Genomic DNA, 19,808 nt, shown 5'->3' with positions numbered 1-19,808 from the left:
GACCCTTTGTGATATTTAATAAATAAACAATTAAATAATATTTTTTCTATGATGTTATTAGATTGGATTATATGATCACACAATAGACAAAATAAGTCCAACCGACGTGTGACTATGTTTGTATAATAATCCAAACTATTTTTTTAGGGCAAAATACTACAACACTGACTACACGTGTAGCAGAAACCAATTGTTAATTGACTGTAGTTCATCGCGTACGTTCCTTAACTGCTTTTATTTTGAAGGCGTAGTTAATGGTGTCAGTTACGCATGCGTTGTGAATAAGGCTGGTCAAAGTGCTAGCAGAGCAGAATGGATGTTCTACGCACGGGACCCGGCTCCTCTAAAGACTTGACGGATACCTACTTTTACTCTTAATTGAGGTCAGGAACTCACCATAACCTGTTTTGGCAGCGTGGCTGTCCTTTTTGTCTTTACATGATGCACAATAAGTTGCCATAGTCTGCCAAACTAGCTAACATCATGCTAACGCTAAGAACGCCCCACTGACACGGGCAGAGAGAAAGTCTTGTTTGTGTTAAAGTGCTATAGCAGGTCTTAGACAGGACTATGAAACAAATCTGACGTTTTATGTTGATACATTAAAGGTTTAACATGGGGAAAGGCTGTAAAGTTGTGGTGTGTGGCCAGGCAGCAGTTGGAAAAACTGCCATTTTGGAACATTTGCTGTATGGAAATCACTCAGTAGGTAAGAAATGCACCTGGGTTGAGATGAGAAATAATACATATAAAATATAGTTGGCCTTTTGTCAGTCGTTATATAGTCGTTTTTACTTCATAATGCTTCATATTGCTGTTCAGGTCTTCCCATAGCAACTTTTTATTGTCTGTCCTGTTTTCTAGGATCTGTGTCCAATGAGACACAGGAGGATGTATATGTGGCTTCAGTGGAAACTGACCGAGGTGTGAAGGAACAGCTGCGGCTCTACGATACCAAGGGTCTCCATGATGGACAAGAGCTGCCCAAACACTACTACTCAGTGGCAGACGGCTTTGTGCTTGTCTACAGCATTGACAGCTTAGAGTCTTTCAAGAGGGTGGACATTCTGAAGAAGGAGATTGACAAATCTAGAGATAAAAAAGAGGTGCGACTGGTTCAAAGTCTACTTTAATAACCGCGTCACCTCGTGATGTTGTCTCCAGTAAATCTCACATCCATTTCAGATCCTCGGATTTAGTATGAGGAACAAGTAGTTATTGGACAACAAGGTGTTTCCAAAGTCAGTTTGCTGTTAATGTGTAAATACACAGGGAATCGACATTTGACTTGTAAAGTATTTTATTAGAGTAGAGTATTAAGGCGATCCTATTGTCAGGTTGTACCTGCAGGTTGTGAACATCAGTTTAGCAGCCACTCACATAATTTTAATTAATTCATTTTTTTTGATACAAATGTAGTGTTTAATGTGTCATGTTTACTATTCAGAAAGGAGATCCTCAGGGTTTTTTTGGGTGGGAGGGGGAATCTGCTGTCATCATTTTAGAGCCTCACCAGTTTGCATCCCTGGTTTTTGGCTTTGCCGGTTCTACTGATTGGCACAGTTACCTCACTATCTTATGTGGGTTTGTGCCCCCAGTATTTCTTGGTGGGTGCTAGAAATGATAGACGATTCTATAGGATATTAATGAAAATTCAAGCACCACTGTACAATGGCCTTGAACCTCATAGAGGCTCAGGCGTTGTTTTTGTTTTATATCGTCGAGAAGCTTCCATTATACAAATGTATGTAAAATTATAATTTTAGCAAACAGAGAAATAAGGTTTTTAACCAGTAGTTATACTAGCTGTTATATATTGTCATGATGATGCATAATGTTTATTCACTACTGTCTTTAAAAATGGAACTGGAAAGGATTCAGGTGTGTTTGTTGTGTTCTCAGGTGACAGTCATAGTGCTGGGGAATAAGACGGACCTGCGGGAGCGTCGTCAGGTTGATCAGGAGGTGGCACAGCAGTGGGCGCGAGGCGAGAAGGTGAAGCTGTGGGAGGTGAGCGTTGCCGAACGTAACTCTCTCATCGAGCCCTTCACCCAGTTGACAAGCCGCCTCACACAGCCTCAGAGCAAATCTTCCTTCCCTCTGCCAGGACGCAAAAGCAAGGGTACCTCGTCCAATGACATATAAATTTCTGATGATGCATCCCCCCCGTTCTGATTTTCTTTTAATAGAATACATTCACCTCATGGTGAATAAGCAGCAGGATGTGTTTAAACCTTAGTTTTCCAACAGAGGTTTAGTTTCTAATATTCATCATTTTCAGCATTTTACACACATTTATTCACATATTTGAGAATTTTGGGAAGTATGGTTGTTGGCCTTTTTTTCCCCTCAAAGTGAGATGAGTGTCTAGACCAATATTTTGTCTGTTTACTACAGAACTGGATCAGGATGTGTTAACATAAAGATGCCAAGCTAAAGGCTAGCTGCATTCAGGAATGAAAAGCTAATTTGTTTAATCTGTTCACAGACATCAATGTAAAAAATACATTTTTGAACCTTTTAGAGGTAGTAACACATTGGAGACATTTTCTGACCAACAATCAGTTATCCATTTACAGTTATCCATTATGTCTCTTGTTCTAGAACTGGTTGCCAGACAGAGTGTTATTCTATGTTCAGGATTTATGGTACCAAACCAGGCACTCTCAGTGTGGGAACACATTTGGGGACAAAATGTGTGGGTGCAGGGGGAGTTATGTTCCTGAACTATTTCCTGCTAAGAGCTCTGTGCACAATGTGGCCTTTTATCATCTTGTTATGAGGTTGTCAAGTTGTGGCAGTGTGCCTGTACTCTACCTGTGCTCAACAGCCGTAGAGCGCTAGATATACCATCTCAGAAAAAGGAGGGTAGGAAAGACAATGTGAAATGGCATCTTCCGTCTTCTGATTGACTGAACACAGTCAAGCAGAGCAGGACCAGGATTGAGAACGACTGCTCTAGTGAATGGTCTGGATGGCTCCTTCCAGACTATTTACAGTCACTACTGTTTTAACTACATTTCATTGGATTACACAGTGCATGTGTACAGTACCCATGAAAAAAAAATAAATAAAAAAAAAATATATATATATATATATATATATATATTTTTTTTTTTTTTTTTTTTTTTTAATTAAATGTTTTTTTAGCTTTTTGTGTAGTGGACCAGGGTAGCAGTTTCTTCCTGCTTTTTAATCTACCCTATGCTAAACAAGTTTTGATGGCAAACCCTCAATTACAGACACAAGGTGTGCTGATATCCACATCTCTCTCTCTGAGAATGAAGTTAAAACGTAGAACTTGGAAATAGGTGTATACTTGGAATTGATCCTCTAGAAAAAAAAAAAGAAATGGATCAGTGACAAACCACAACTAATATGTTGCCAGTGACAGTGTAGTCAATCAGAGCTACATGGGGGGGAAAAAAACCCTAAAAAAAATTGTAGCACTTTAGTACCAAAGATTTGAGAAGACCTAAATATGGAACTCAGATTTTCACATTTGGGTTAATGGTAAAATTATTTGCTACACTTACATATTTTTCACCTGAAACGTGTTAAGAGAAATGTTTTTCTTGATGATTGACCGTTGTGCCCATATGTACACTGGAAGAAATGTCTTCCCCCTAGTTGCCATAGCATGGAAGAGATATTATTACAGCCCCACAGCAAACTATTACTCTGTAAACACACATGTGAACATGTGATTGTGACTTTAAGACAGACTAGAGAAATCTGACAGCTTCCTATAAACTGGTTCAACATGTGACCCTTCAAGTGTATTCCCATGTACAGTAGACTGCAAATTAACTATATATATTGCACTTTGTCATTTCCCACCATTGATGTTTGCAGCATTACCTCTTCTTTAAGTAGAACACAACTAGCCTATGTCTAGTCCATACGGTAGGGAAAAAAAGAAATGGACTGGCAGCAATAATATTCCTGGTACTGCCTTTACTTGTGATATGACTGCAAATCCTGCAATCATGTCACCCAGCCTACTGAATCTAGTGGGGCTGCAATTTAAAGCTGTGTATGTCTGAACCTTTTTAACCGTAAAAATGTCAGTGTTGAGAGGAATATTTATTTTTTAACTAACTTATTTTTATCACTTCAATAAACAACATTCCTTGACTTTTGAGAATGCAGAGACTTGTAGAGAATGATCTGCACTGGTTTCAAGAGTAATAACACTTCATATGCTGCTAGTAGAAAAATGTAGTGAGATCATGCTGTCCCTAAATTATTCTGTGCTTTGCAAGTCTTGTTTTATGATGCACTCAATAAAATGTAGCTTCTTCATGTTGACTCCTCTGGAAACTTTATTTTGGTGGTGAAGTCAATCTCATGTTAAATTTTGAAGGTGTTTCAAATAACCAAAGTCTGATGCTTTAATTTGTAATGTTTAATTCTTTAAGGTAGAAACAAACAGCTTTTCATAAGTACAGAACACAAATCACAACCATTATCCATCCATATCTAAATATGTCTACATGTGTAAAACAGCTTTCAAAGACCAGGAGTTTGGAAAGGGTAGCAAACACCAACTGGAACTTTTAATACGTGTGAGAATTTACACAGACAAATGACTGTGAACCATGCTGTGAGAAATTTTGTCAAGCAGTTTTGTATTAATGTCCATCTTCAAGCACAAAATAAAAAAAAAATAAAAAAATCACTAAATGCATTATTGCCAGATCAGAGTATATTTGGGCCAGAGATAACTTAAAACATACAATGAACAACAAAACGTCAGGAGTTAAGAATTTAATTCACAGATAAAAATCCATCCCCCACTCTACCTACCCTGCTTTCCTCCTCTATTAGGAGCCCCACCCCACCCCACCCCACCCCTACATCCTCATGTCACCTTAGCAGTGGCAGCAGCAGCTGCTCTGCTAATTATGTGGCGTAGCGCTTGGTCCATTGTTTGGCTATCCTGTCGTGCTCAGGTCTGTTTGTTGTGTACTGTGTGGCGATGCTTCCAACCAGAGGGTCAGCTGGGAACACATAAACAAAAGTTTTTTCTTTCACGCATTTCTATTCTGTTGATACCTTACTATTACATTACTGCAGTGCTATTATTCATAAAGTATCAGCTTCCAGAATCTGTAGCTATTACTTCTTAAAGCATTCCTTATAATTTCTAGTTGGGCATTTATTTTACTTTTTTGTTTTGCCATCTTTTGTTTTTTTGTCCTTTCGGCTTATCCTGTAAGTTCAGGATCAGCATGTTGATTTGCCCCTTTCTGACAAAACCCTCCTCACTTTCTACCGGGCCTGGAACCAGCACTGCGTGGCTGGCAGCTTATTTAAACATATTAGTTTTAAGAACAAACATGATACACAAAAGGCAAAAATCTGCCATTAATCTTTACAATACAATATTAAAATATTGTGCATTAGTTTAACTACCTATTGTTGCAACAACACAAATTTGCCAGAAACAATACGGATTATTAATTAACTAGTATTAATTAAAAAACAAATTAGCCAGAAAACATTGCTATAAGGTTGATAATTATGTTGAATCTAGGTGTGTGTGTTTGTGTGTATGCACTGCAGCTCTCACCAGGGTTGCAGTCAGTGAGCAGGGAGCAGATAGACAGTAGGACCTTGGAGATGGTGAGGGCAGGACTCCAGTTGTCCTTAAGGATGTCCAGACAGATCACCCCCTGGCTGTTGATGTTACAGTGGTAGATCCTCGTGCGGAATGTCACCTGGATACACACACAAAACAAAGGATGAACCTACAAACAACAACTTTAGTACATTTTGTTCCCTCAGGTATACCAAACTTCACAGAAAAATAACTGTTTCATAATGTGTCTATCAGGCAAATAGTTGTATTATATCTGTCAACATTCACTCCAGCATCTTCACATCTTAATTAAACAGTGAAGTTCTACATTCTTTAATTCAGTGTAGCTCCTTCCAAAAAAAAAAAAGGAAAAAGAAAAATGAAAGACAAGCATCAGGGATGAAGGATGACATATTTTTGAGAGGCCTGAAGAACTAAGATCTGGTGATTTCAGTTGCTTTTCAGTGAATTAGGTGTGCCCTCTAGTGAAAAGTATGAAAATAACATCTGTCTGAAAGAGAGGCATCAACGCATGACTCACAGAACAGGTTTTGCTGGATGCTGACACCCACTAATAAACAGATTTAAAACATTTGGCAGTTCCAACATAAAAACTGAGACTTTGTGATCTTTTAGAAGTAGAATTCATGAAAGATCTGCTGTATTGGGTTGCATTACTGAGTGTAAAAGAGTTTTACCTTGGGTGGTTTGAAGGGGTAGTCTGTTGTGAAGGCAATGTCCAGGAAGAACACTCCTCCCTCATACACTGAGCCTGGAGGGCCCAAGATGGTTGACCTCCACTCATAGATGTTGTCTCCTTTCGGACCAGCACTGTTGTGGTAACAATAGTTATTCTGGATTAACACAGTGATGCTGTTAAATACAAACAGTGGCTTTTAAAGCTAAAACAAATTAAGAAAATTGCAAAGTTTTAATCATAAGGGTTATTTGACTGCAATTTTTTATTTGACTATGGCAGATAAAGAACCTAGAAGTATGAATTCAATACAAACAACTTCTGCGGGACATCTGGATGCAGACAGACCAACTCCTTTACTTCGTTTCAATCATCCTGCCTGCATTTTTGCTGTTGTCACATTGTCAGTTTAGTTTTTTTTTCTTCCATCATCCTGATCTTCCAGTAGAAATTAAGGGCACTGGGACAGATACACCCCCAGCCACTGGGCCAATACATGACAATACAATGACAGTCCGAGCACCTTGTGCATTTTCATTCAAACGGACATTATCTGTCGCTCAATCCAAACTGTTTAAACCCACAAGGTCAATGCTTTGACATTTAGGGGAATGTGCCTACTCAGTCAGATAAGAAGATCAATACCAGTTCAATGTCTGTTTTTAGTCAGCCGCTGAATAGCATAACCACTGCAAATGGGAATGCAGTTACCTTGGTTCTCACTACCAACTATCATTGGGGTGTTTAACATGTGACAAACCTTTCTTACATAATCTGCCAAAACTGAGCTGAGAAGCTCAAGAGTTAAAAAATATTGCAGAATGTATTTAAGGAAGACAAAGGAACTTTACTGATAGACCATTTAAAAAAATGCACTTATTGTACAGCTAAAGCTAAAGCTTTTAATATACTTGGTGTAGTTATTTTTTGTGAAAAAGCTAATGTGTGGGAATCTTCCAGTAACAGATTTCAATCTGCCTGCCATGATCGGCACCATTCATGTGCAAGTGCAATTACATTTACAATCTACATCAATGATTTTTTTTATCTTCAAAACTTTTGCTCAGGGTTTTCAGGCAACCCTTGGTGTAAAAGACCCTAAAGCTCCCTCAGACCCAACTTGTATGTCACACCTTACTCCCACTTAAAGATCATAGACCCCTATCTTTGACCTGAGCCATTAGCTTTAACTTATATAGTTGTTCTTAGTAATGAGGCAATATGGTAAATAAATACAATGTCTAAAAGATGACCACCTTTCTAATTTTCTGCAGCCAAAAATCCTTCCAAACATCTATTCCACATCACCATCATTGGTACTTCTTTCAAACTATTAAGAGCAATGGTCCGTATACAAGACTTCCTTTAGCCTGTGGAGATGAGGCTTGGGAGGGGCAGGCTCTTTACAGGAACTGTATTTTAAGAGCAGCAGCAAATTAAGCCAAGGCTGCTTCTGGTAGAGTAATGAAGCCCAATGAAGTGCTCAAAAATGTTTCATTTTATTTTTCTTTTCAAGCTGTTTGTGGAACATTCTACAAGCAAAACACAGTGTACAGGAATATAAAGAAACAAAAAGATGCATAAATCTCTTCAACACCCTCCAGACACAATATTATTAGATATAATTTGCTAAAACCAGGTTGGTCCCTCTTTTGCCTTTAGAGCTTCCATATTTCTTTGTGGCATAAATCCAACAAGGTGCTGGAAACATTCCTTGGAGAATTTGGTCCATATTGAAATGATTGCATCACACAGTTTTGTGGATGTGAAATCCATGATGCACATCTCTCGTTCCACTACACTCAACTGGCTTGAGCTCTAGTGATTGTGGAAGCTATTTGAGTTCACTGAACTCATTATCAATGTTCCAGAAACCAGCTTGAGAGGATTATATCTTAGTGAAATGGGACATTGTCCTGTAGAAAGTAGTCATCAGAAGATAGGCACACTGTGGTTATAAAGGGATGGCCATGCTCATCAACAAATCTCCTTTTTTACAACATACATCTCAAATGAAAGCAGAATCCACAGATTCTAAAAATATATGTCAATTGGTAGGCTGAATTCATGCTTTCATGTCAGTTATGCCACATTCACAGACTACCATCTGAATATTGCAGCAGAAATTGAGACTCATGAGACCAGGCAACATCTTTCCAATCTTCTATTTTCCAGTGATGGATGCCATCTTTTGGTGAGCCCTTGTGTTTAGTAACGTCAGTTTCCTGTTCTTCGCTGACAGGAGTAACACTGCTGCTGTAGACCATCTGCTGTAGACCATCTGCTTCAAGTTCCCACATGTTGTGTGTTCAGAGATGCTCTTCTGCACCTTGACTGTAACAACTGATTATTTGAATTACTGTTGTCTTTCTATCAGCTCAAACCAGTCTGGCTGTTCTCCTGTGCACTCTGGCATTAACCAGGCATTTTCACTGAGAGAACTGCTGCTCACTGGATATTTTCTCTTTTTCTGACCATTCTCTGTAAATCCTAGTAGATCAGCAGTTTTTGAAATACTCAGACCAGCCCATATACCACCAAGAACCAAGTCACTTAAATCTTCCCCATCATGATGCTTGGAACTTCAGCAGATCATCTAGACCATGTCTACATGCATAAATGCATCTTTGCATTAGGGAGTTGTTCAACAGATAAAGTGGCCGGTGAGTGTATGTCTGCAGCAGTTCTGCTCAATGTAACACTTTTAACTCCAACATAAAGTTTAACAGTGAATGTGTGGCAAACACCCTCATACGTACAGCTTTAGTTCACAGTACACTATCATACTTCTCTAGTGCTCCACATTAACTGCTGAACAATCTACCATACTCATAATGAAACTCAAATTAAGACACAGGTCAAGCACCAGTTTTGCACAGACAACCTTATGTGTTGTAACAGGAAGTTGGTCCTATGGGTTAAGAGTGACTGAGTATAGCTAAAGAGTGCTCACTCACCTGGAACTAGTCCAGAAATTAACCTGGCAGCAGGAAATATACAACTAGTTCTCATTCTCTCTGGTTTGTGACCTTTTACATACAAGCAACGTCCTTTATCCCAGGTTGGTTATGTTTGTTATATTTCACTACCTTTAAAGGACGCCTTCACTGATATTGAACTTCCTTCTTTTGGTTCTATTTTGAGTAGTACATGTAAATGAATGCCATTGAACTTCCCTCCATTAAAATATCTCTCTACTATAAACTGATGACATCCCTTGGAAGAACCTTCAGTTCACATTATGTCATCTTGGTCACTTTATGAGCTTTTCCAGTGCTCCCCCAGATTATATCATTATATCTGAAGATTTTCAGCTATAAGCCGAGAACTATTTTAAAAATGGGACATCAGAGAGAGTTCAAAAGCATTCATGTACATTTGCACCCTAAACTAAAAGTCGGAAATTGGTGAAGTTGCCCTTTAAAAATAGTTTTATTACTTCCATAGAATACCCCTGAAATACAGAGCTAATTGAAGTTGAAACCAATTAATTTTTAGTATTCATGAATGGATTTCATAAAATAGAATCAATGAAGTGTGATGATTCACCAGAGACAACAACGGACTTGGTACTATACATTTCTTTCCAAACACTGATAGCAAAACAAGATCTATATGTTCTGAATTAGTTTGACAGTCATAGTGCATGTGATAAGAAGAAAAAGCCCCTCAGTTAAAAAAAGCGCACGTTCATTAGAGAAATGCCATTTATTTATGCTTGGTTACCAGTATTTCTGCAGGGGGAACCCTGACCTGGGCCAAACTGTTAACTCACATTCCAGGTCACAGCACAAATCATCAGTCAGTTCCCACTGCTGTGCCAATAACAGTTATATCCTTTCCTACTGAATCACTCTGACTGGGGTGTCTCACACTTGACAAAAAAGTCACAAGTCACATAGTCGACTCACACCCTGCCTGAGCCTGATGTACATAAAGGCCAACTGGTGCTAGTGTGAGCCAGTAATGTGCTATGCATTCACTGTTGTCATTCAATTCAAGATTGTGAGGGGGGCTCTTTCTGTGACCTCTGTGTGCACACACCATAAGTAGACGACTGACATTTGAGCAGTTTCCTTTTTTCTAAGCCTTTAACCTTTCAAACAGGCACACAGTGGCTTACATTACTGACCCCAGCAACACAGCAGAGGGCAACAGCAGATTAATTCATTTCCTTTTTGTGATTCAAAACAACATGAAGCAAAGTAGGGAGTTGCGAGTAAGATCAACGATGTAAATGCTTTTTGTTAAATGCATGTCCTATCTCATGCATTACTCTGACTGTAATTATGAGCAGCAGAGAAAAAACATTTATGTCACCTTAACCCCAAGACAAAGATGAAGGGAATGTGACTGCTACAATATCTCCTGCTAGTCAAGAAGAACAGTAATTGCAGCCGCTGTTATCAAATTGATATTTAATATCTGCCCACACAGATAATAAAACAAGTATTAAGTACAACTTAATACAAAATACTACTGAAACATTGCTGATTGATCTCTTGACTGAAATTAGTTTGAATTTAGCTTTGACTATTACTGTGAAACTGATTATGAATGATCAAAATATGCATTTTATTCTCCTAACTGCACATCTTTGAGATTATTGGCCATCTTTAAATTAATCTGATTCACAATGCATGTTACACTCAGCCCACTGCTGTGCAACTCATCTCTTCAGGCCTTAATGCACACAAACACACAGCTTCATTTTCAATCACCACTGTCTGCTTGCAATGGTATTGTGATGACAAGCAGAAACACTGTAATAAGCTGCCCGACTGAGACAATATAATGACTCCACTTTCCTTGAGTGCTGTAGAGACTCCCCCCCCAACCAATTTAATACAATGGCAATCAGCCTCTGAATGTTCCCGCAGTGCTTTATGAAGACAGGATGAAAATCACACGGTAGCACTGATACTCCTGCTATGACACAAAGAGTCAGATTCCACAATGATGGGTTAATTTACTACAGGAGATAATGTAATTATCGTGTTTTTAATTTAAAAAACAAGCATTTCAATTTCATACAAGCAAAACTTCACAATAAAAAAAAAGCATGTTTGTTAGAGTTTGATGTGTTCAGCTGTCGTGTTCTGTGTCTTCAAATGTAGGTGTGTGATTCATTCATTTGTGATCTATGGTACACTACTATAAAATAACAACGGGATTCTTGTAAGTGCAGTACTCATTACACCAAACAATAATAAAGAACTAGTAACATAAAAATACATACTGACAGTTTAAAGGCCATTTCTGCCTGCCTTGAAAAAGACCAGATTTATTCAATATATTAGTCATCACAATAGATTATGTAAGCTTAGTATAGTAAGTAATTATTAAGTAACTGCTGATCTGCTCAGTTCCACTTGCCACCAAAGAAAGTCAATACAGTGGCAAAGAAACCCAACCATGCATTTTGGCAGGGTAATTGCAGAGCAACACAGGCACACCAGTGCACAAGTATGAATGTTCGCAACAGCATAGGCCATGGCGTAAGCCTATAGCTTCAACCTGAGATTTACAGGTGAACACCAAAAGACAGAGATAAATGTGTAAGCAAACACACTAATACACATCTTTTTTGATGACTAGCCCGACCAAAAAAAAAAAAACTTCCTTGTCTGCCTCCTTCCAAAACCCAGCAATTACCTGACAATTACCATATTCATAAAAGACAAATAGATCAAAAGAAAATACAGAACCCACGACTTAAGCTGTACAATTTTTACATACAGAAACTGTTAAATGTTCAATACATTGAAACGTGATCTAGGCTTCTACCACATTCTAGGAGAACAGCACCATCTAGAGTGTGGGAGAATAACAACAATATTTGAAAGAACATGACTCACTCTACTGTGCACACATCCAGATGGTAGCTCGCTCATGACCCACTATATGTAGTATGGTTCAGCTCTTACGATTAATTAACCTGGACACCAACTGCATTTTACTCATAACTCCTGCCAACAATGAAAATATCGTGGAATGCTCCATTCAAGACACAAATTTAAGTATAAATATGGTATAAAGTTTTAATACTCAGTCCTACACGTAGCTAACAGACGATAAACTTAAGCATCTACTTCCACTTGCTGCCCAAGTAAAGGCTGGCAGACAGAAAGGAAACTTCTTCAAACTCCCATCTGTGTTGCAGCAGCTCAGTGCTCATTGCTGCTTTCAGGGCTTTCCGAAGTAACAACGGTGTACAGGCCAGCCACTTCCTCTCCAGGGAGGAGGCTTTTTATAGATATGAAGAAGCTGTTGAGAAAACCTCAGTGGTCTCAAACACACAAGCTGGTAACACACTTCAGAGGTGTGTGTGTGTGTGTGTTTGAGGACAGACTTCTATTACCTACTGAACAGAGGGATCACATGCGGCTCAGATTGCTCAGGCGTCACAGATTCTCACCCAACACACACATACACACACACACACACACACACACACACACACACACACACACACAGATTCCTTAGCTGGATGACAAGGAGAGCCCAATAAATTTTTTTAAAGGTTAAAAAAAAGTATATAAAATTATTAACATCTCTTCCTTTTCAATCTTTCCATCCTCATATAGCTCTCACCATCCTCACTGTACACAGCATAAAACATTCCTTAGCTGTCAGTCAACCCAGGAATGTCAGGAATCTGTGTGACTAACAAGGGCAACGTCTTAAGACATAATCTGGCCAACAAGAGTATATGAGAAAACAAAGCAGAATGAAACAGAGAGAATAAAGTGTGGGTAACAGGAAGTGAGCAATAAATAAACTACGTAGTCAAGAAAGGAACAGGGAATTAAACATGATGAATGAAAGCAACAGGTCGGGTGGGAGAAAGGGAGAGAGGCAGGCTTGTGATGTCTGCAGTTCACACTTCAGTGGCAATGAGGCCGTAGAAAAATAAAAGCAGACCTGCATGACATTCCCTGTGTGGAGAGGAATTAGATTTTGATAAATGACATGTAAAAGTCTCCCTTACTGTAGTTTGCTACTCGATAAGTGCTGATAATAGAAAGTAGTCCGAATACATTTTCATCTGCCAGTGTCCATTTTAAGAACAAGCAGAGAAACAAGACAACGACCACCTGACTCATCAATGTGTAATCCATTATACAGCATCTGCAAGGCCAGCTCTGTTCATATCCTAATGAGCAGATTCTGTGCTAAATGAAGCAGAAACAACCAAAAATCCCTCTCTTCTCTCTGCATGAAATGCTGAATAGAAGCTTTTCTAAAGGACGTAGTGTGATAAAATGACAAAATTAAGGCCTTTCTTTATATTGATGACGCACAGTGCAGTGACAGCATATGTGTGGACTAATTTAGTCTAACTCTAAAGCACTTCCTTTAGTTCATTTGACCAGATGAGAACTGTCAAATCAGAGGTCACATTTCTCTCTCCCAGGGCAGGCTGACATATCATAAGACAATCCAAACATGTATGGTGCAGATGTTTATCAGTCCATGTTGAAACCTATTTGTTCTGATTTTTCTTTGGGTGTTCCACTCATGAAGTGAATCTTTATTCTCACTTTCACAGTGAGATAAACTGTTCACTATTTTTTTTTAAAACCCAGCATCCTCACTAGAGCTGGAGGCTTACATCATAAAAAGGAGAACTTGAAATTTGACTGCCATCATACTTGACATGGGTGTTTTGAGACCTGAAAAATTCAAACCAAGATTTGTGTTTTTGTTAAATTGTAATAAATAAATGACATGTGTACATCCTGTCATCATTGTCTACTGGCTTTGTCTTATGGCATCCAGCACTTTAACGTGCAGCTTCCACAGTTTATTGTTTTTACTTTTAAGTAGCATTGCTCTTATATTGCTTCTCTATTTCTCCCAGAAAAATTAAATATTTGATATTTGTGATTCTTCCTTGGGCCAAACTGAGATCAAATATCTCATCTAATCCTTTTCCCTTATGCACGTGCTACTCATTTTCAATTCTGTTTTGTTTTTTCCTTCTATTATTTAAACAAGACAATAGCTTTAATTACTTGTAACTGGTCTATTTTGATTAATTCAAACTGAAAAGTCAGAGGGTGTGGACCATACAAGGTAAGTGTAAAATACCCATGAATAGCAGACTGTTGTTTTTCATTTTTTTAATTGCCATTAAACAATGTGTTGTGTATCTCTCAACACTCTTAATCAGATCCATTTTTAAAAAATTATTTACAAATATATAGTGTCATTTTTAAATGGCTCAGTAATATCTTATTTTTAACAGCAGAGTACTAACACCTTCAACACACATGACTCAAACTGTGCATCTGCTGCAAACTATTTACAGTCGTGGATTAATACACATTTAATTCTAGTGGGTAGCAAGATGGTGTATGTGGGATTAAGTAAAAATAAGTAAAAGTAAAAATAGCCACTGTTTGTTCATACTTATGAAGGAACATGTCATTTAAGTTTTTTTTTTTTTTATCTTTTCACAGCAATGCAACTATGCTGGTTTTAGTCAGTTTGTGGAATTTGCTAATAAGATCATAGGAAAAAAGTAACTCTACTTGTTCACCGGGTTTGCTAGTGCTATTTATGATGTAAACACACACACACCAAAAAAGGATAGCAGAGACGTGTTATAACGCTCTCAACTAAATCTGAATATAATTATCACATCAAACTCCCTTAAAAAAGTTTCAAAAATAAATGTCATGTCAACAATCCTGCTCTTATCAAATCCACCACTAAGACACTGGGTTTAGGGGAGCAGCTGCAGTGCAGGTTCTTCTGAAGTTATGACTAACTTGTATACAGACACTGAGAAGTGGTGAATAAAACAACTACTGCTGAAGCTTGAAGGTCCTCTGTGGTCATACTTAATCACCTAAATGCGTGTTTTGGGTCTGGGCTGCGCAACTTGTGGTTTTGAGCTTGCTGCCATGCAATCAGCTCGCCTTTAAGGTCTAGACATCCTGACCTGCAGACACGTGCCTCACCTACTTCAGTGCCAACGAGAGCCTTGTCATCACGCGATACCTGAAATGTTGGAAAATTGTTTGACAAAGCATATCATATCTTCCTGAACCTCCTTTCCTTTCACTGTGTTCTGACTGTAGGGAGCTTTACTTTAATGACACAATGCAACTTAACTAACCCTGATATGGCCGTCAGAATTAACATTTGTGTCCCGGTTTTGTGCAAAACAAGTCAGTAGCATGCAGCATATTAAGTAACAGCAGACTTGTAGCCCCAGCACATACTGATAAATCATTTTCATAACACGTATCAAAACTTGCCAGGCATGTTTTAAAGACAGCAGAAAAAATAAATAAATAAATACAAAAATAAAAGTAATTTAATAGGCAGAAAAACTTTTTTCACCCCTGAAGCCTCAGTATACTTGAGCATGTCAATATAGAGGTCTTTTTGGGTTCAATTTCACAACCTTGATTATCACTGTTGTTAGGACCAGAGCAAGGAAAAAAGAACACGCCTCTGTATGTGTTCATGTTGGACAAAGTCCCAAATTGGCTGTTTGTCCCAAATTGATCTTACACAAATAGAAGTAGATAAAATAATGCAGTTAGTCAATAATTGGGACCTTTGCCAAACCAGAAAGTCAGAAAAAAGTCAGTAAACTGAACTTGAAATAAAATTCCCCAAAATTTAACAAATATAACTGCAAAAGTGGGGTTTATGAAACTATTTACTATTATTACTTATTCAGTTATGGCTACGATGACCAAATACGCTTAACAAGACTAATAACAAGTCTGCACTACCTGCTTAAGGTACCGTTAATAGTAAGCCAACATTGTGAGATAATGGCATTTCCAAGTTGAGAAAACCAAGTTCAAAAAACTGTTCAGAAACCATCCTGCACAGAAGAATAGCCAGACAGCAGGTTTTTGTATAATAAATTTAAATCTGTTTTAATATTACCAGAGGGCGGTTTGTAAACAACACTGCAAATGACACACGGTATTTGTGAGCACAGCTTCACGCAGCGGGGCACTTGTGCGCGTTTCGGGCTGCCGTTTATTTTTTGATGCATAGCCTATATGAACACTGTCCGGTACAGCAAAACCATGAGTGTGTGTGTTTGTGCATTTATGGCACTTAAAGCATCAGCATTTTTACTGCGGTTTTCTTCTCAGCTAGATATGAGAACATGGACCAAAACACATCTTTACATTTGGATATTTTAACTGGGGTAAAGTGAAACGTATACCTACAAGCTGAAATATAAGAATGGTCTAAAACTGGCACATTTTGACTGAAATCTGAAAGCTATGTGTTTAAAGATCAAGCAAGTCAGTCTGTGAATCTGACCAGATATTTGGTCCACGCTTTGAGTTTTCAACACTGTGCTACAAATTAATGTCAGTCAGTACCAATGAAATATTAGACTCCAACAGCAATACTCGCCTGAAAAAGCAAAAAGCAAAAAAGAACAAAGAGCTCAAATTTTATAACAAAGTGATAAGGAGTCAGCCTTGTACACCATCTATTATGTTCTGAAAACTCTGAAAGCCAGGATACAGAGAGCACATGTAGCTGTGGCTTTATGAAGTAGACAGTTGAGAGTTTCACTATGTTGATATTTTTTGTCTTGACTGACTAGACATGCCAGACAGTGAAGCAAAACAAATCTGTTCTGGCATCGAGACAAAAAAAGAAGCTTTCAACCTTCACATTCAAAACGCCTACATAAAGGAATACTTGTTTTAACTGCTCATCACAGACTAATGTCCTCATTAAAAAAAAAAAAAAGAAAGACACACTGCCACTGAAACACACACATCAGTGTTCCAGATGTTTTTAATAACACGTTAATAAGTCTCTCTGAATTGATCCTACACTCATTCACTCACCTGCAGTTTGGTGGTGGGTCCAACGTAATGTCAGCCAATTCCTTCTGAATTCTGCAAAGAGGAAAAAAAGGCATGCATCAAAATCTAAGGTCTGATCAAATACTCAAAGCTGCAGTTGTGAAAAGCCATCACTAAACCATAGCTACCCCCACCCCCCAATTGAGAAAATCTCATATGCCAAACATGACATCTGTAATGCTTTTTGTGTCCTTTCCGTCAAATTTCTAATTCTATGAGTACAGTCACCTTTTAGCACTAGTAGAGAGTAGTTTGGATGTCTTGCTCATGCTGGCTTTGCTTTCTCGTTTCTTCAGGGGATTCGCCTCCAGTTGCTGCTGCTGATGATGAGTTGAGGAAGAAGAGGAAGAAGAGCTTGTGCTGGCACGGGAATCTTCATCCGACATACCGAGCCTGGGGAACAAACAGAAACAGGAGATGTATGGCTACACACAAAGTGTTTTTACTTTACATTTAACTACACTACAGCCTGCAGAATATTACACCTCCTCAGAGACCTGTGTCTTTAAAATATCTCCAGGTTGCATGCACCCAGTAAATTAATACCAATTGGTACCATTTACCTTTGTTGTTTATACTGTCTTTGTCAGCTGCAAATACCAGTGGGAGACAGCGAGTTGTGTTTAGTAATTTAGGTCCATATTTTACAGAAAGGTTGGACCGTCTGGTGCTACACTTGTAAAACGAATATAACAGAAACCGTTTCATTACTGTCTCGGGTTATGTTTTGTTTGAGCAGAAACTGCTGCAGAGAAACGTGTTAACTTTAAATTCATGATATTCAATGGAGCTTTGCACATCGTTTTCTTCCTAACATAGAAGGTGTACGGAGCCTATACAGTACAACCATGCATTCCACGGTGCAGTCGGACTCCATAAACGAGCCAGTCGTTTTAACTAGCAGGTCCTGGTGGACAAGACGTTGACCCAGGTTAACTGGGTCCATCAGTTTAAACCGCCACTATGTGGATGTTCTAGGTGAACTTGTCGAGGGGAGTGTTTTCCTCTTTCATAACGCTGAATTCTGACCTCAGCTCGTCGGGCGTTATTTTTAGCCTTGTCGAGCTGCGACAAAGGAAATCATTTGGTAAAATAGTTCGGCTAAAGGCCTAGTTCGGAGCGTCAGCACTGAGCGACACGCGGAGCGCACGCAGCGGAGCAGGTCCAAATGGAAAAGCAGAAACAACATCGACGGGGCGATGTCGCAGTCGGCAGGGAACACCAGCACTGCATTATCAACAATTTCCAGGCGAGTGAAACTTTCACCTAAAGAAGTCAGCGAGGTACTGCCGCGCTGTCAAACAGTTGCTGTGGCGTTAGACTCAAATTACGCCATTCAAAACAAATACAACACGCCATTCGCGTCAAGCTTTTCCTCGCATTTTTAAAAGCTGCATCCGTCGACATGCAGCTGATCTCAGTGCAGCCAGTCACAGGATGGACCGACTCCTAACATCTCCTCTGACAGTAACACGGACGCGTTTTTAGTCCCAACACCCTCTAAACGACACGAGTGACGAAACACGTTACAATAAAATGCGCTGGAATACAAACGTTTAGTATTTGATACCTTTCTTTGTGTGTGTGTGTGCACAGCTTGTGTGTGTGCCTCAGCCGCCTGGACGCACCAGTGTCAAAACACCCACGATGGAAGGACGCGAAACTTCCGGTCAACGTCTTAAAAATAAAAGGAAGGGCAAACGCACGAGTTAATTTGAATTATTATTATAATTGAACAAAACCCAAAAATTCTGACGGCAGCATTTCCCTCCCAAATTAATTAAAGGTCCCACTCTGTACATTAATAATCGGTAACGTTTTCCTTAAAAGCCAAAAACGGTCTTTTAAAATATTTGCTGCAATGATGTCCCATTACATTGTAAAAAGTTATAAAACGAGGAATCAAAGGGAAGAAATTGAGTTTTAACTTTGGATCATGTGAAACACCGTCAGTTCATGACAACCTAAGATAAAAGATATTTAATATGTGTGATAATTAATGTAATTTGTTTACAAAATTTGTAGCTGGATAGATTGGATAGACTCTAGAGGCACAGCGTACATTCTTATTGGTAATGGTGTGTATTGTAACCAACATGTGAGTTCTATTAAATTATTCTTATGACACATAGACATCCAGTATCTATTCAGTCTGCTATGATTGCACTTGGAGCGAGTTTTTGAGTAAATCCCGTGGATGATAGGGATTATCAGATGGATTGTGGGACGAAACATTGTGCTTTTATTTTGTAGGATTCAATCGTCTACTTTCCGGGAGTCTCGTGAACGACTAACAAGAATTTGACGCTGCTGCTGGACGCGTGCCTGTTGTCGCCGGAAGTGTTGGTCCAGCAGCAGACAGACGTCCTGACATTGTGAGTCCATTCATCGATTTTATTTTTAACAGCGTGTCGGTGTCAAAAGGGGACACGAAGAGACAGACGTGTAATAACGCACAGGGAATTAAACAAACAAGCGCAATCATAACAATAATGGAGGGAAATAATCAAAGGCAGGTTATTAGCTTATTCAGAAAACATTAAAAATAAGACGTTTTCTGCCCTAGCAGGTAACAGTCATTTAAATGTTATTAACTTTACACTTTCCCTGCTCCACTTGTGCTATCAGTCCCTGCTCTTCTTAATGCCCACTGCTGGAAATT

At 38.8% G+C, this 19,808-nt stretch overlaps 2 protein-coding genes across 3 annotated transcripts; one reads left to right on the top strand and one right to left on the bottom strand.

Annotated features, from left to right (window-relative positions):
- Window positions 1-227: 227 nt before the first annotated feature.
- On the top strand, window positions 228-4,715 carry nkiras1 (NFKB inhibitor interacting Ras-like 1). The gene is made up of 4 exons (XM_067508912.1): window positions 228-383; window positions 609-709; window positions 865-1,106; window positions 1,903-4,715. Exons 2-4 carry the CDS (start codon window positions 616-618, stop codon window positions 2,143-2,145), a joined length of 579 nt encoding a protein of 192 aa, XP_067365013.1. The 5' UTR covers window positions 228-383; window positions 609-615; the 3' UTR covers window positions 2,146-4,715.
- Window positions 4,394-18,831, bottom strand: ube2e1 (ubiquitin-conjugating enzyme E2E 1). Of its 2 annotated transcripts, none has more exons than XM_067508910.1 (6): window positions 18,717-18,831; window positions 17,375-17,539; window positions 17,129-17,179; window positions 6,283-6,415; window positions 5,576-5,723; window positions 4,394-5,003 (listed from the first exon to the last, which is right to left on the bottom strand). In XM_067508910.1, exons 2-6 carry the CDS (start codon window positions 17,530-17,532, stop codon window positions 4,906-4,908), a joined length of 588 nt encoding a protein of 195 aa, XP_067365011.1. In that variant the 5' UTR covers window positions 17,533-17,539; window positions 18,717-18,831; the 3' UTR covers window positions 4,394-4,905. The 2 variants fall into 2 exon arrangements, with proteins under 2 accessions (XP_067365011.1, XP_067365012.1); XM_067508911.1 differs by lacking the exon at window positions 18,717-18,831 and adding an exon at window positions 17,710-18,632.
- Window positions 18,832-19,808: the final 977 nt, after the last annotated feature.

The sequence above is a fragment of the Channa argus genome, chromosome 1, assembly GCF_033026475.1.
Source record: "Channa argus isolate prfri chromosome 1, Channa argus male v1.0, whole genome shotgun sequence".
NCBI classification, from domain to species: Eukaryota; Metazoa; Chordata; class Actinopteri; order Anabantiformes; family Channidae; genus Channa; species Channa argus.
This window is presented reverse-complemented; position numbering and strand designations above follow the sequence as displayed.

What these genes read in the sequence shown, in the direction of transcription:
- ube2e1 (XM_067508910.1), bottom strand. Translation starts at nt 17,532, where the DNA reads ATGTCGGATGAAGATTCCCGTGCCAGCACAAGCTCTTCTTCCTCTTCT. An exon ending in CTCTCTACTAGTGCTAAAAG is followed by an intron (nt 17,180 to 17,374) that starts GTGACTGTACTC and finishes TCCTCTTTGCAG; the next exon opens with AATTCAGAAGGAATTGGCTG. An exon ending in ACCCCTTCAAACCACCCAAG is followed by an intron (nt 5,724 to 6,282) that starts GTAAAACTCTTT and finishes GTGTGTATCCAG; the next exon opens with GTGACATTCCGCACGAGGAT.
- nkiras1 (XM_067508912.1), top strand. Translation starts at nt 616, where the DNA reads ATGGGGAAAGGCTGTAAAGTTGTGGTGTGTGGCCAGGCAGCAGTTGGA. An exon ending in GTATGGAAATCACTCAGTAG is followed by an intron (nt 710 to 864) that starts GTAAGAAATGCA and finishes CCTGTTTTCTAG; the next exon opens with GATCTGTGTCCAATGAGACA. An exon ending in AATCTAGAGATAAAAAAGAG is followed by an intron (nt 1,107 to 1,902) that starts GTGCGACTGGTT and finishes TTGTGTTCTCAG; the next exon opens with GTGACAGTCATAGTGCTGGG.